Here is a 14,884-nt window from a genome sequence, read left to right as displayed (position 1 = left end):
GGGGACTGTAGACTATCCCTGCTCTATGTGTGCTACTTGATGTTGTTTTTATTATTATTGCTTGTATTGCTGAGTTTTTCCCTCAGCAATTTGAAGCATTCATGCCCAGATCATCTGCAATGAGTTTTATGTCAGCTATATAGTGTGTTTGATATAACATTGTCTCTGTTATATCAAATATATAAATTATATCTCTGAATATATATATATATATATATCTGCACATGTATGAGTCATTTATGTTATTTGGTGGTTAAGCTTTTATTATTTCATTTCTTTTCTCCCTTTTTATAAATTGTTTATTGTTGAAAATGACAATAGATATTCCCTCCCTCACCCTGATGCAGAGTGAAGACTCTGAGGAAGATGACCTCTGTGCCATCAGTGACCGCTGGGCTTTCCAGCGGGACAGTAAGCGATGGTCGAGACTGCGCACCCTCTCCCCGCCCAACGGGGACGGCCTCTCGTCCTCCGCGAGGACCTCGGCCAGCAGCGAGAGCGTCCTGAGCGACTTCAGCGACCTGGAGATCTCGTCCGTCCGCAGCGGCAGCAGCCTGAGCGCCTGCAGCGCCCGGGGAGCCTCCTCCAGCGATGCCACGGTGGCCGAGCCCGACGGCGCCCTCTCCGAGCCCGACAGGCTCGCCCCGAGCGGGGAAGAGGCCACGGGGGCTCCCAGGGCCCGCCCCTGCCTTCGAGAGAAGGCCAAGAGGAGCTCCAGGGGCTTCCTCAGGCGGATCGAGTCATTCAGGCGAAAGGATAGAGAGAAGGAAGTGGCCGATGTGGGGGAAGGCCCCGCCCCCCCTTCGCCATCTCCCGCCAGCTTGCACTGCACGCCGAACGAGAGTCTCCCCGGCCTGAAACAGAGCAGCCTGCTTTTTAGCAGGAGGGCCCGTACCATTTGCAGGACTAGAGTGGGCCAGTCTGATGAAAAAGGGCCAGGAAGAACCAAACGCAACGCGCGCTACTTGGAGGATTATGAAATGGGCCCGAGAACGCCCGACTGGAAAGAGCTGGTGACCGGGCTCGGGAGCCGTCAAGACAAGTGCCTCGTCCACCTCCCGGAGGACCACAAACCCGGCACGTTCCCCAGGTCTCTCTCCATCGAGAGCCTGCGGCCCCTAGCCGACGACAACCTGAGAAGGTGGAGGGTGGGCGAGCTGGATCTCTCGGTGGCCAGCAGCAGCGATTCCTGCTTAGAGGGGCTCCGCCAGAGGAGGAACTCGTGCAGCTCGGTGGGGAGCATCTACGACAACGTGCCAGCGCTGTTCGACAGCTCCGAGGAGCTCTTCGGCCTGGAGGGGGAGAAGGTCTTCCGGCACTTGAACGACGTCCTGCAGCACGTCCACGACGTCCAGCAGAACGTCGACCTGTGGTCGAAGAGGGTCTGTCTGGAGCTGGGGGACAGGGACGACGAGGAAGACTCCGAAGAAAAGGGCGAAACGTCCTATACCCCCGGCCTTCGTTACGAAGAACGGTCCATGTCCGACGTCGGCACGGCGGTGAGCGATTACGACAGCATGGGGAACTCCCTGAACGAGGCTGAAGAGATGCAAATGAGGGAAAGACGAGACTCTGGAGTAGGCGCCTCCCTAACCAGGCCCAGCAGGTCAGATTCCGGAACAATCTTAATAGAAAAACACTGTCTGCTTTTTAAATTCCCCTACCACCTACTTACTTCTGGGGACTACTTACTTCTTCCAGAAATACTTTTTTCTCTCTTATCTTTTCATTCATTTTTTTTCCTTTGTTGAGTAAGTGAACAAAGTTTTGAGTAACCTGTGATGTGAGGTCATTCACATTCTGACAGACATAGCAAAGAGAAACATGATCAAACAAGTAAACAATCGTACAGACAAACCAGTAATAGCATCAGTAAAAAGAATTTAAAAAGCAGTGAACTTAGCAAAATAGCACAAAAAGGAGAAAGAAATGTGAAAAATTTACAACTTAAGCACTAATTAAGAAAAGCAGGATAGTTAAACAATTTCTCAAGGTGTTTATTGCTATTAAATGACCAATGCCACAGCCGCTGCCATGGCAATAATGATGAATTAAATTTTTCTTATATTTATTTGACCCTTCGGAAGAGTAAGAATTCTGTATATAAACAGGATAATGGGAACATTTCTGGCCATTGCCAGTTTTATACCCAAATGGGAGCTTCCCATTTCCATGCCAGTTGCCTTAAAAATAAATATTTTTTCAGAACAAAATAGCTAGATTAATTCAATTTTTATGTTCTTCGCTAATGTCTCGCAAACATAACGGTAAACAAAACACCGGCTGTTATAAGCAAGATGGAGAAAGTGCTTTCCATTGCCATACATCACATCCATTAAGCAAGGTGCTCTTATCCGGAGTAACTTACGAGACTAAGAACAGAATTGCATTCAAATAGGTCCATAATAGCAACAGCACTACGGAAAAGGATGACCTGATTTGCACACAAATGTGAGGTGGCATACTAAACAGGTCTGCAAAGGTAAGCCCCCTAACTGAGATGCGATTCTTTGTGTTTCAGGAAACTGAGGTGGCACAGTTTCCAAAACTCCCACAGGCCCAGCCTGACCTCGGCATCGTTGGAAATAAACAGGCAGTCTGCCGCTCAGCTCAATCTGTTGCAGAAATTCTCCCTGTTAAGGCTAACAGCCATCATGGAGAAGTACTGCCTGTCCAGCAAGCACGGCTGGAGCTGGTGAGTGATGTTTCCTGAGGGAGGACTACATTGAATGTCAGTATTGTCCCACTCTCACACACACAAACACATACACACACACACGCAGACATGCACACACATACGGACACACGCACACACATTCACACAACTAAGGACCCACAAAGCACTTGTGCGCACACACACACACATGCACACGCACACACACACACACACACACACACACACACACACGCACAGTTGGACCAGCATTGTCAAATGGCAAAGTGAAAGAAACAGTACCACGTGCTGTGGCCTGACACGCAGTCTTGGACCAGCCAAGCCTGCACCATGCGTGTTTGGATGCTGTTCAGACAAGAGCATCCCGCTGCTTTCCCTTGCAGTGGAAGATGAAGGAGATGTAATTAGGTGGTAACTATTGTAATGGCTCAGCCTCCTACCTCTGACTGCTTAATATAGAGAATGAATTTAATTAGAGAAAGTGAGAGCCATTTCTCCTTAATGTCTTAGAAGAATTAAAATCAATTTCTTTTTTAAATGAATTAAGTTTGCTTCTTTATTTTTTCAGTCGTATTTTTACTTTGCAATGTGTATTATTATTCTCATGTTTAATAATTATATACTCATATGCCCTAAATACTCATATTTAATATGATATGGTAACTGGTAACTGGTAACTAGAGGTAACAACTGTACTTACATTGCTCAGTGTAAATTTGTGTTGAAGTCTTTTCAATGGGGAATATAAAAGTAAAAAACACATATACAGCCATTATTCATCGTTCCTAAATTTACTGCTCCTTCCATAGTAGCCATAGTATTGGACCTGAATGAGTCTTAAGTGTGTTGTTCTTTCTTGTTTCTCATATCACATGTACCCCTACGCGCAGGGAAATTGGTGCGTTGCTGTGGAAAATTTCAAACCCTTCAGCCGGTGTGGCGGGGGCACCGAGTGGGTTTTAAATCTCCTAATTCCTGCTCATCTGTGTGTCTTCCACAGGACGGTGCCCAAGTTCATGAAGAGGAGCAAGGTCCCCGATTACAGGGACAGGAACGTCTTTGGCGTCCCGCCGATCATCAATGTGCAGAGGAGCGGTCAGCCGCTGCCCCAGAGCATTCAGCAGGCCATGCGATACATTCGGAGCCAGTGCCTAGACCAGGTGCAGCCTATGTGTACTCATCCCATGTAGGGCTCAGTGCACCATGACATAACATAACATACATAACATAACATTACATGGCATAGCATAGCATAGCATAGCATAACATAACATAATGACGAGAACAGGCCTTTCAGCCCAACAATGCTTGCCATTTTCCTGACTAAATTGTACCTAGAGCTCTGATTACCCACAGGCTAGATGGTATCTAACGCCGTATCAAGCCTGGTCTTGATAATTCCTGGAGTTTCTGCCTCTACTACGTGACCTGGCAGGCTATTCCACACACTACTCTCTGCGTGAAAAAAATCATTTCTAATGTGTGTACAGAATTTACCTTTCGCTAATTTGCATCCCTGTGGTTTTATTTAGGCTTCCCTTTTTCAGACTGATGTGGCATGGGTACCCAAGGGTGACTTAGAGTGCGTTGAAACAATAACAGATGTGTTAAAAACAAGTAGGACCAATAGTGATAGCATTATTTCAGGACTATAAGCTACCATCTGGACGATCCGCCAGAGAGAGAGAAGGAGTGGATTTGCAGTTGCAGTAACATTCATCATATTGACCTACACAAATCCAATTCCACCAAGAACACCTTTTCTAAATAATACTGTCATCAATCACACACACAAAAAGCAGCTTGTTCAGAGGTACAGCATCTATCTCAGTGCCCCATCACAGATTGAGTCTGAGACTTGCACAGTCCTTTAATTGAGCAGTCTACAAGGGGTTACCTTTGGTACCTGTATAAGAACATAAGACTACATAGTGTCTAGAACAGGCCATTCAGCTTGTCTTGGTTTGCCTTCTTTTGAAGTTTGCCTAAAAGGAAACCTTTTCTTTATTTGCTGAGTTGGGCTTTTCTGTGCTGCGTAGGTGGGTATTTTCCGTAAGTCTGGTGTGAAGTCCAGGATCCAGGCTCTGAGACAGCTGAACGAGAACTCCCCGGACCACGTCAGCTATGAGGGCCAGTCGGCGTACGACGTGGCTGACATGCTGAAGCAGTACTTCAGGGACCTCCCCGAACCCGTCTTCACCAGCAAGCTCACCGAGACCTTTCTGCAGATTTACCAGTGTGAGTCCCGGTGTGAGAGGGAATGCCAATCTGTTCACCTTGAAAAGCTAAATACTATATTGAAAAGCGGAAGACATCAATAAAAGGGAGCAGATAAAACAAATCATTAACAGTCAAAAAAAGAGATTAGGTAGAATCCAAAGTAAAAACGTACATTTTAAGTTGATAAGCTCATGAATCTGGAATGTGCTGTGGTGATGAGCTCCTAAACTTAAATGCAGGAAAACAAGGCAGACTCTCCTATTTAATACTGGGCCGCTTTTGCATAACAGAGAGCTCCTTCGACTGATTAAACATCTGGACATTCACTAATGTATTGAGGTGCTAAATGTTTCAGTGTTTAAAAAAGCAATAAGAGAAACGGAAAATGAAATCTTAAAGAAACACACAGCCAGTGCAGAATGGCTACAGTGAGAAATGTTCCTGCTGCCATGGTAGGGACCAAGGTCTACAACTACAAAACCTGAAAACATACAGATTTGAATAGACATAATAAAAATTTAAAAGAAGAGCATGAAGCCTTAGGAATGCCATTGATACAAAAGGTCAGAGTACAAGGGGGCGGGGTTGGGGGTGGAGATAAGATGGAGGCAGGTCTTGAGTCTGGTTCGGACGGTGGCCCAAAGGTGCTCGCTCTGGGTCCTTCCCCTCTCATGAGCCGATTGTCCCCCTGGACTCTGTCGTCCCTGGGCTCCCCCTCTCCCGTCTTCAGGCGTCCCTAAGGACCAGTGTCTGCAGGCAGTGCAGGCCGCCGTCATCCTGCTGCCGGACGAGAACCGCGAGGTGCTGCAGACCCTGCTCTACTTCCTCAGCGACATCGCCTCCGCCCAGGGCAACCAGATGACCGCGGGGAACCTGGCCGTGTGCCTCGCCCCCTCTGTCTTCCACCTCAACGTTTCCAAGAAGGAGGGGACCTCTCCCAGGTACGGCCCCCTGCACGAGACACGTGTGTGTGTGTGTGTGTGTGTGTGTGGGGGGGGGGGGGGGGTGGTCTGTCTGTGTGTGCGTGCGTGCGTGCGTGCATGCGTGTGTGCGCGTGTGTGTGGGACGGAGTGTGGCACAGTGGGTAAGGAACTGCGCTCGTAACCGAAAGGTCGCAGGTTCGAATCCCGGATAAGGACACTGCCGTTGTACCCTTGAGCAAGGTACTTAACCTGCGTTGCTTCAGTATATATCCAGCTGTATAAATGGATACAATGTAAAGTGCTATGTAAAAAGTTGTGTAAGTCGCTCTGGATAAGAGCGTCTGCTAAATGCCTATAATGTAATGTAATGTAATGTGTGTGTCTGCATGCTCGTATGTAGAAGTCTATCTGCATGCATCAAATCATTTCAGGCATTTCAGCCACCCTTTCAATTAAGGGGCCAAAGGGTTCTGAATGCTATTTCCAACTTCAAATGGATTTGGCTCTTCTCATTCCATTCAAATGTTCCATCGCAAAAAATGAATAATGGTGGTCCCTTTCTGATTTCTCCATATTGGGTTCTGAGTGCCAAAATTACAGCTGTTAATGGGCCATCCTCTTTTCTCAAAGTATGCCAATGTAAGTGTTCATATTAAGGCTGCAGCATGTGAGATAAAACTACTGTGACATGCGACCTTATAAAAGGGATACCACTCCTGCCAGTCTGTTCTTCCGGCTCATAAGCCCTGTTTGTTCAATGCTGCATTTTGTTTGACTGACATAACTGTATACGGTTTTTTTTTACTCCTCCCCTGACTGTCACACGGAGTCAGGGAGACAAAATCAGAAAAACGAAATGTATATTTCTTGAGTGCAGACGAACGCTGTTCGATATATTCAATCAATATTTTCCTTAACTTTGATCAAGAAATAAAGGAAACTGTTTATTTATTCTTCTCAACACAGTATGACTGTCAATCCTTTGAGAAAGCTGCAAAGGATTGACAGTTCAGTTATACAATGTGCAGTTTTTATTTTTTCCAAAATCTGTATTATTTTGACCTAATACAGATTAGGTATTAGTTTAGCTCGCTAGAAGAATGCATCCACCTACGCAACAAATCATTTATTCATACCAAACGATATATTTTTTGACCCTATTCTGACTTTTGACCCTGTTTACACTTTTGTCAGCATATTAAATGCTCAAGTTCTTATTATTTATTCATTTTTTCCACATGGTAGATTAATCCGTAGACGGGGAGCAGCAGGTAAACCAGACCAGAAGGATCTGAATGAGAACATGGCCGCTACACAGGGACTCAGTCACATGATTGCAGAATGCAAGAAACTTTTCCAGGTAAAGCCTTTTCTATATTTCTGATTCAGTAGGTGTATGTTTGTTTATTTATTTATTTTTACGTAGTGTCTAAGCATCAGCAAGTTTTCTGCATTTTCACTTTAAGGGTTTGCTGGTAAGATTAATTTTGTTACAGCTGAACAGTTACTTGCTCTAGTTCAGGTTCAGTACCTACTTGCGAACAGAACTGACAGCCTGCTCTTTATTGTTGCACCCACCAATGAAGTTGCTTGAATAACCAAAAAGTGGTGATAATATGTCTCATTGTTATTGTCTTTTTCGGCAAACATCATTTAATAGACATTTTGAACGACAGCACACTACCACATATATTTCATTGTTCATTTAGTTGCTGTGCTTTTCCAAAATGGGCATGTTGCTGTCATGTAATAATGCTTTGCGCTTTGTTTGGGTGGAGCAGATCCCCCATGACATGATGCTGCAGTCCAGGAACTCTTACATCGCCGCGGACGCTCAGCCGCTTCCCCTGCACGGCCTGGGCTGCAGTCTGAAGGGCGAACCGGTGGACTATCAGGCCTACCTGGAGGAGAGCATCCAGTGCCTGTTACGAGACACCACAGAGCGAAGCAAGGGCTGGCACAGTGCCCCTGGGCCTGAGAACACTGAGCTCTCTTACAAGAAGGTACTAGAACCAGGTTCAATAATCAACCGTCTTATGAGGCCGTAGGAAACAAAGGCAAAGCTAATCAACTTTTAGGTACCATTGGAGATAGATTACCTTACATTACATTAAATTAGTCTTTTTTGACCGCTTCTGTGGGAATTTATCTTCAGCCTCACCAGAAAGACATACAGTGCAGTCTGTAAGTGTTTGGACAGTGGCACAATTTTGTTGTTTTGGCTCTGTACATCTGGTGATGTATATAGCAGGGAGTGTCAGTCGAGGTCCACCATCTTTAAGGACATTCAGACCTGTTAAATTCTCCTTGAAGAAGCTAGGCATAAGGAGCTAGGTGGCTCTCGAAGGATGTTTGACCAAGGACACATGAGTGCATCCTTTGCGGAAGTTTTTTTTTCGGAATGTGTGATGTATAAATGATTAACCTGTGGATTCACCTCTCCCCATCTGCCATGTATTTGCCGTGGCTTTAAAGATTGACTGAACAAGGACGTTCCATTTGCCTAACACGTTTCCTCAATTCCTCCATCCTTGCATCTTTTCCTTACATCCTCCATCGGGTGTAAGTAAGGACGCCAGGAAAGGACACGAGGAAAATAAGTGATTGGAGAGAGCCCTGAATCTGCACCCCCTTGGAGGATCACTAAACAAACAGTTCAAAGCCGGAAGGAGTGTACACACATTAGTATGCGGTGCCATGTTTGGCTTGTATGTGGTGCTATGTTCAGTTGAGTTTGCCTTCATATTAAGCATACTTCCAGCTTAAGCGTAGTGGACTTCAGACAGTTATCGGATGCAAAGGATGTGCAACCAAGTACTAAATATGACAACTTTATTTACAATTCTGTTAATTTGTACAGTTATACTGCACCATGCGTTCAAGGCATAGTGGTAAAAACCAATACATAATTCAGGAAAATACATCTGTAAAATTCATTACTTTGCTACAACAGTGCACATTTGATATTTGATTATTAACTTTCAGAACAACAGATTATTATCACCGCATTAACACATTTACTGACAGGTGTGGATGTACCATACTGTGGTGTCACGGTCAGAAAATATTGAAGAAACATGAAACATTATTCCGGGGAAATTTTAACTGCAAGTTTCAACTTGAAGTTCTGTATAAAGTGAGTTTTACATCAAACACTTAAGCCAGTGGTGGGAAAAATTTCAAATGCTGTGCTTGAGTCTTGGAGCTGTAAGCATTCCCGTGGCAGAATTTTGTACTCATGGTGTTTCAAACAGAAATTAGACCATGAAAATTTTAAAAGCAAGAGTTTTGATTTATGCTAGTTTCAGAGCATGAAATTGAACTGACCTAGTTGAGGTTTTTATGTTGGTGTTGTTTCTGTGTGTCCCTTTTCATGCCTGTCAATGATTTAGAGATGAGGAATCTTCAATTACGTCAATTTCAAATCCAGGCTGCATAACTTATTCTGGCATCCATATTTAAAACAGGGTTCGCCTTGTCTTCATTTAATGCGGTGTCCCGACTTTCGAGGTTGCTCTCTTTCAGGGTTCATTGATGAAGTACACACTATGTGTGTGCTTCATCAATATGGCCTGGATTTAGGCAACATGTTTTTTTTTAATGTTTCTTTACTAATATTGATTAGCGAGTTTCTTTGGTGACTACTGAACTTACCAAACTATGCATCATGAAAAATGAAGTCTGAACTCCCACAATTAATTGTGTGTCAAAGATAAGGGCAAATTTCAATTTAATTTAGATCTAGGAGCATGTTTGGGAGACTGAAGGAACTGAATTTCAATTCCTGATTTGATAAAATCATTATATCATTGTTCAATTCAAAATTCTAATTAATTTCCTGAGTTGATTGAATTGAAGTGGTATTGACTCCAGCTCTGCCTAGGAGAAATGTTACCAATGAGAATTTTATCCAGTTTTATGTTGAGTAAAGTAACTATGCAGAAAGTTTTTTTGTAAGGCTACAAGCTTCTTTCAGATACATTTTATATTATTTATTTTTACAAGGCTGAAACGGCAACATTTGCGATGGTTGATCCCGGTTGATATTCCACAGGTAGGAGATGGACATCCCATTCGCCTATGGAAGGTCTCCACGGAGATAGAAGCCCCGCCTGCCGCCGTGCTGCACCGAGTGTTGCGAGAGCGCCACCTGTGGGACGACGACCTGCTGCACAGCCGGGTCATCGAGTCCCTGGAGAACGACACTGAAGTGTACCACTACGTGACGGACAGCATGGCTCCACACCCCCGGAGGGACTTCGTAGTGTTGAGGTATTGAACTGTTGTACTTTATTTTAAACATTTTAGCCCCTATTTTGGTTAAGTTTGTTCCCAGATTTGGAATGCCGAAGCACGTTTGTATCATCATTCTCCCCCCGGCTTTTTACATTTGAAAGAATGGCCTTGTCACCAAGAAATTAATTGCAGTAGGAACAGGAATCACATACTGTGTGCTCGCTTGTATGTGTGTCCTGCCGGTCTCTGTGTGATTATTTTCATATTGCAGGTGCTATAGGAAATTCTGTTTAAATGTGTTTAATGGACAATAAAAATTTTTTTTACTGTAGGCTCTCTGTCAGTTGGGTAGAGCACAGACTAGAATAAGTATCCTATGAAATACATTTAGATATGTTCTGCAGAGCACTAGGGAATATGTCTCAGAAACCCGTACTGTTTAAGCAACGCCTGAAGGCAGATTGCGGATTTGCGATCAACCAGGGACGTGTCTGTCATGCACTGAGGCAACCCCTGAGTGCCCTGCCAGCTGAATTTTGATTTAATTCCAGATTGTGGGAGGCTGTAGCTATTTTAGCTCGACAGCCCTCCAAAATCCTCCTGTTACAACGAGGAAAAACTCCACTCAGCAGTTTGCTGTACACGAACTACAAAGGACAGTTTGTAGCCGAGTATATGAGAATGTCCAATGTTCATTCTGCACTGTTAGGGTTGGGGTTCGATTAGAAAGTTCAGAATGTGCGGAGAAGTAGGCTATGGATCTTTAGTCATCACCGCGGTACACAAGTCAGGCCACTGCTTGGAGGTGGGGTGTGTGACGAGGCCTGCGTTCTCCCCTCTGCGCCCGCAGGAGGTGGAACAGCAGCCTGCCGCGCGGGTGCGCGCTCCTGGTGTCGTCCTCCGTGGAGCACGACAAGGACAAGGTGTTCCTGCAGGCGGGGCTGCGGGCGGTGCTCCTCACCTCCCGCTGCCTGATCGAGCCGAGCGGGGCGGGGCGGTCCTGCCTGACTCACTACTGCAGAGCTGACCTCCGGTGAGTGCCGCCGTCTCCCGCCGCCTTTCTCTCTCCCACTCTCTCTCTCTCTCCGCGCGTGTCGGAATTGTTGTTGTTGTTGCTGTGGATATGTTAAATCACGTTGTTGTGTTTTTATTGTATTGTTTCTCTGTGCTTTGAAAATATTCACAAATCTGTGCAACTTCATATTGCCAATAAAGCAGCTTGAATGAGAGAGACAAACTGGGAGGGAGACTTATTGGGAGGACAAGCCAGAGTACCGCATTATGACTACATTTGGAGTAGTGTCGCATCCGAGTCCAAGCTTGTGACGCAAGACAAATTTCAGAGAGATTTGACAATAAAGTATTATCTAATCTAATCTAGTGGTGCTGCATTTCCTTCCTTGGATTCATGGCTAAATTGGGAGCACTAACACAACCTGTGGAATTGTAACATTTCAGTGTAAATGTTTCCCTTGACAGAGAATATGTACGTATTATCCTGCTTGATCTGTAGCTTTAGTTGCTTCATTACTATTTACTGCGTATAATCCCCCTCATACACCTGCTGATATCTAATTTGATACAAGTTGAGAGGACTTCATGACCTGAGTTCATCCTCAAGGCTTTTTCAGGCCTAATAGAAGCATATAAGGATTAAGGATGTTATGGGTCTGGGTGCTGAGATATGCTGAGATGTTTCCCGTTGTTGTGTTATTTACAGAGGCCGTTCCCCTGAGTGGTACAACAAAGTGTTCGGTCATCTCTGCGCTGTGGAGGTTGCTAGGATACGAGATTCCTTCCCAGTTCTGGCGGCTCGGGGACTTGAGACAAAACTGTGAAATCGGGGTGGGGGGGGGGGGGGCGTCACGAAGCCTGAGACCGGACCTGAGGTGAAGATTGGTGTGATTCTGTGTAATTATTGGCTCTGAACACAACCTTTCATCAAAAGGGGAATTTTAAGTTGTGTTTATTCTCCTCAGGGAAGTGCAACAGACAATATCCTGCAGCCAGTGAAACCATTTTCTGTCCGTGAGTGAAATCCACACATCTGGTGTTAAATTAAGGACATTTTTGAAAGGTTACATTTGCCGGAATGGAAGAGCACAACATTATCTTGTGGTTTAAAACTCTGGGAGTTCGGACAGAACTCCCCGATCCCCGCCCTCTGTCCCCTGCAAAAACGAAAAAGGAAAACAAAGGAACAAGAATTTAAAAAATTTAATCAACCAAAAAGCCAAGGGAATAGAAGTAGCATCTATGTTCAAGGATTTAAAGCCATAATTCCCATTTGATTACGGTGGCACTATTCTGTCCTGATAATTTGTTTACAGACAGCTTCTACAAAAAAGAGTCATTATTATAGAAAAATCCCTCTCTGGATATTGATTCTGACAAGAATGCAGTCATCAGGAAAAGTGTACTCTTGTCACATTATTTAGCTAATGCAAATCTTTTGCATAACATACCTCTTCTGCGCTGCTACATATTATAATAATATCTTGACAATTTATATAGATTTGTAGTCACAAAAACTTAATGAGTGGAAAATAGTGGATATTTTACATGTTCATACTTAACAACTCAGGAGAGGTCTGTGAATTAGCTACTGTTACTCAGAATCTTTGTACTTTTCGTTGCTAATTGATGACATTCAAATCTTTTATTTGAAACTGCACTGCTCAAACAAGGATAATATATTTTAGCGTTGTAAATAAGATTGCGTAACAGTTGATGAATGGTGCATATGTCAGTTAGGAAAGTTAATTTCACTGGCATGCCAAACATCTGTCTGAAAGAAAGTGAATTACATTTGCAGATCCATGGATGGTGCATTGTAGGGAAGGCAGCGTAATATTTTTAGCTCTTTAAACGACGTGCAAACGGAACCTTGGCTTGTTCTTTACGTTTGCAAGGATCTCGAACATATATATAGTACATATTTCCCCTTAAACAGAAATGCTGCCTTTACCAGTCAACTCCCAATTCTTTCAATTTCACCTCATGAAGGTCTTTAAAATGAGAATAATCTTGATTAATTTATTTGGGTTTTTTTTTTTTTTTTTTTGTATTATTAATCTCTAAGGTGTTCTGATGCTTCATAATTGTTACGACCGACATGTTAATGTTTCTGGAAGTTTTTGTTGAGCATCCTATTATTTTATCGGGAATTATGTTGTGGATTCGCTGAACCAAAACATTTATTACTCTTCCCACTGATAAATCAGAGGTCAACAAGCTGTGGGCATTGGTGTTCAGTATCATGGTGTCCAGAAGGAATTATAACATTCTTTTATAATGGCACGTTGTACAGAACTGGTTTTGTGTGTGCAAGCGTGTGTGTGTGTGTGTGTGTGAGCATGCGCACACGCATGGGGGGAGGGGGGATATTGTTTTTATGTCTCAGTGTTTTATTTATATCTGTGTGTTTGTCTGTCTTTATAAGTGGTCATATTGTTCCCTTTATTAGGTATAATGCTTTGCAGTCATATTGCATTTGTAATGTTAATTTGTCTGCCTCACACGCCTTGTGTTGTTGCCCTCTGCTTATTTTGTATATTAAAGAACTGTCCAAATTACAAATACTGAATCCCATTAAAGTGCTTATCAGTTACTAGACTGACCAATAAAGATGATGAGGACCTCCATTCCTGTGTGTTTGTAGTGTGCACATGAGTTCCAGTAGACATCAGACAATAGTTTTTGTGTATTTGTGTAAAATTACCTTTACTCACAACATTTAAGTTTTATTTTTGCTTTTTTGTAGTCAGCACTCCCTTTAAATCATTGAAGCGACCTAATAAATTTGTAATGGCGCAACCAAACACTCAATTGCCACATAGGCTGAATGTATTACGCTTCTTATGAAAAACTAAAAGATGACAGATTACAGTCAAGCATTGTGTAAAGGGATCCATATTCAACCAATTTAACAGTTTGAAAACTTTTCACGGTGAAGTACACACTTCCATCTGCTTATTTGTACTCCAGCTATTTAATTCCTGTATTTAATTACTTCAACTACCACGTATATTTTATTGGTTTCTGAGAAGATTCTAAATAAAATTGGTATTTGAGAATTGAACCAAATACTTTTTGATTTTGGGCTTCATTCTGTGAGTTAACTACTCTAACATAATTAGAGTGAAATTTCATCTATGCAGAGTAATCGATCTTACAAACGTGTGCCTTAAAATAAACTTCTATTTTCACTAAGAACACAATTACTTTGGAATTTTTGTCAGTAACATGCTTTGTTTCATTATCAAACATTAGCTGGATTTCTTTAAATTTTCACTGGCATCTACGGAGTTAAATATATTTCTGATACTTGACTGGCTCAGGTGTGGGGCCATGTTTTCACAGATAAACCCTAATCCTTTTATCACCTCTTCTCAAATTCCTGTTACTGTAACACCTTTCACACTTACCGGCAGAAGCTGCATCAGAATGTACTGATCCTGGATTCAGTCAACATTTGTCCTCTGCTTTATGATTGTATGCAAGTGCTAATTTAATGGTAAGTTAGTTATGGACTAATGTTGATTCCAACAATGCAGCCATTCGGTGTCCTTACTTCACAGCTGAAGGAAAAAGCTTGGACAGTTTATTGCCAAAAGCAATAAAATGCCCATTGACTACTGACTTATGCACTTTTCACTAAATTAAAAAGTTAACTAGCAAGTTGCATTAACATGGCTTAATTATTAACTAACGAATTATGCATTAACTTATAATCGTAGCCTGCCTGCTTTATTTACCTAGTTGCATGACTACTGGGGATGAACAGTGAAGTATGGTGGTGACATATTAGACAACAGCATTGTACATCAGC

The 14,884-nt window shown here is 43.2% G+C and overlaps 1 protein-coding gene across 3 annotated transcripts in view; it reads left to right on the top strand.

The window, feature by feature from the left end:
- stard8 (StAR-related lipid transfer (START) domain containing 8) overlaps nucleotides 1-14,129 on the top strand; it is a 54,360-nt gene extending 40,231 nt beyond the window's left edge. For all 3 annotated transcript variants that reach the window (XM_035434363.1, XM_035434362.1, XM_035434364.1), the window contains 10 exons: nucleotides 348-1,606; nucleotides 2,522-2,695; nucleotides 3,675-3,834; nucleotides 4,714-4,912; nucleotides 5,625-5,835; nucleotides 7,063-7,177; nucleotides 7,599-7,820; nucleotides 9,872-10,089; nucleotides 10,904-11,086; nucleotides 11,774-14,129. In XM_035434363.1, coding sequence (XP_035290254.1) covers nucleotides 348-1,606; nucleotides 2,522-2,695; nucleotides 3,675-3,834; nucleotides 4,714-4,912; nucleotides 5,625-5,835; nucleotides 7,063-7,177; nucleotides 7,599-7,820; nucleotides 9,872-10,089; nucleotides 10,904-11,086; nucleotides 11,774-11,891 — 2,859 coding nt within the window. In that variant the 3' untranslated portion in view covers nucleotides 11,892-14,129. The remainder of the gene's footprint in view (nucleotides 1-347; nucleotides 1,607-2,521; nucleotides 2,696-3,674; nucleotides 3,835-4,713; nucleotides 4,913-5,624; nucleotides 5,836-7,062; nucleotides 7,178-7,598; nucleotides 7,821-9,871; nucleotides 10,090-10,903; nucleotides 11,087-11,773) is intronic.
- Nucleotides 14,130-14,884: the final 755 nt, after the last annotated feature.

This window comes from Anguilla anguilla, chromosome 9 (genome assembly GCF_013347855.1).
Source record: "Anguilla anguilla isolate fAngAng1 chromosome 9, fAngAng1.pri, whole genome shotgun sequence".
Lineage (NCBI taxonomy): Eukaryota > Metazoa > Chordata > Actinopteri > Anguilliformes > Anguillidae > Anguilla > Anguilla anguilla.
This window is presented reverse-complemented; position numbering and strand designations above follow the sequence as displayed.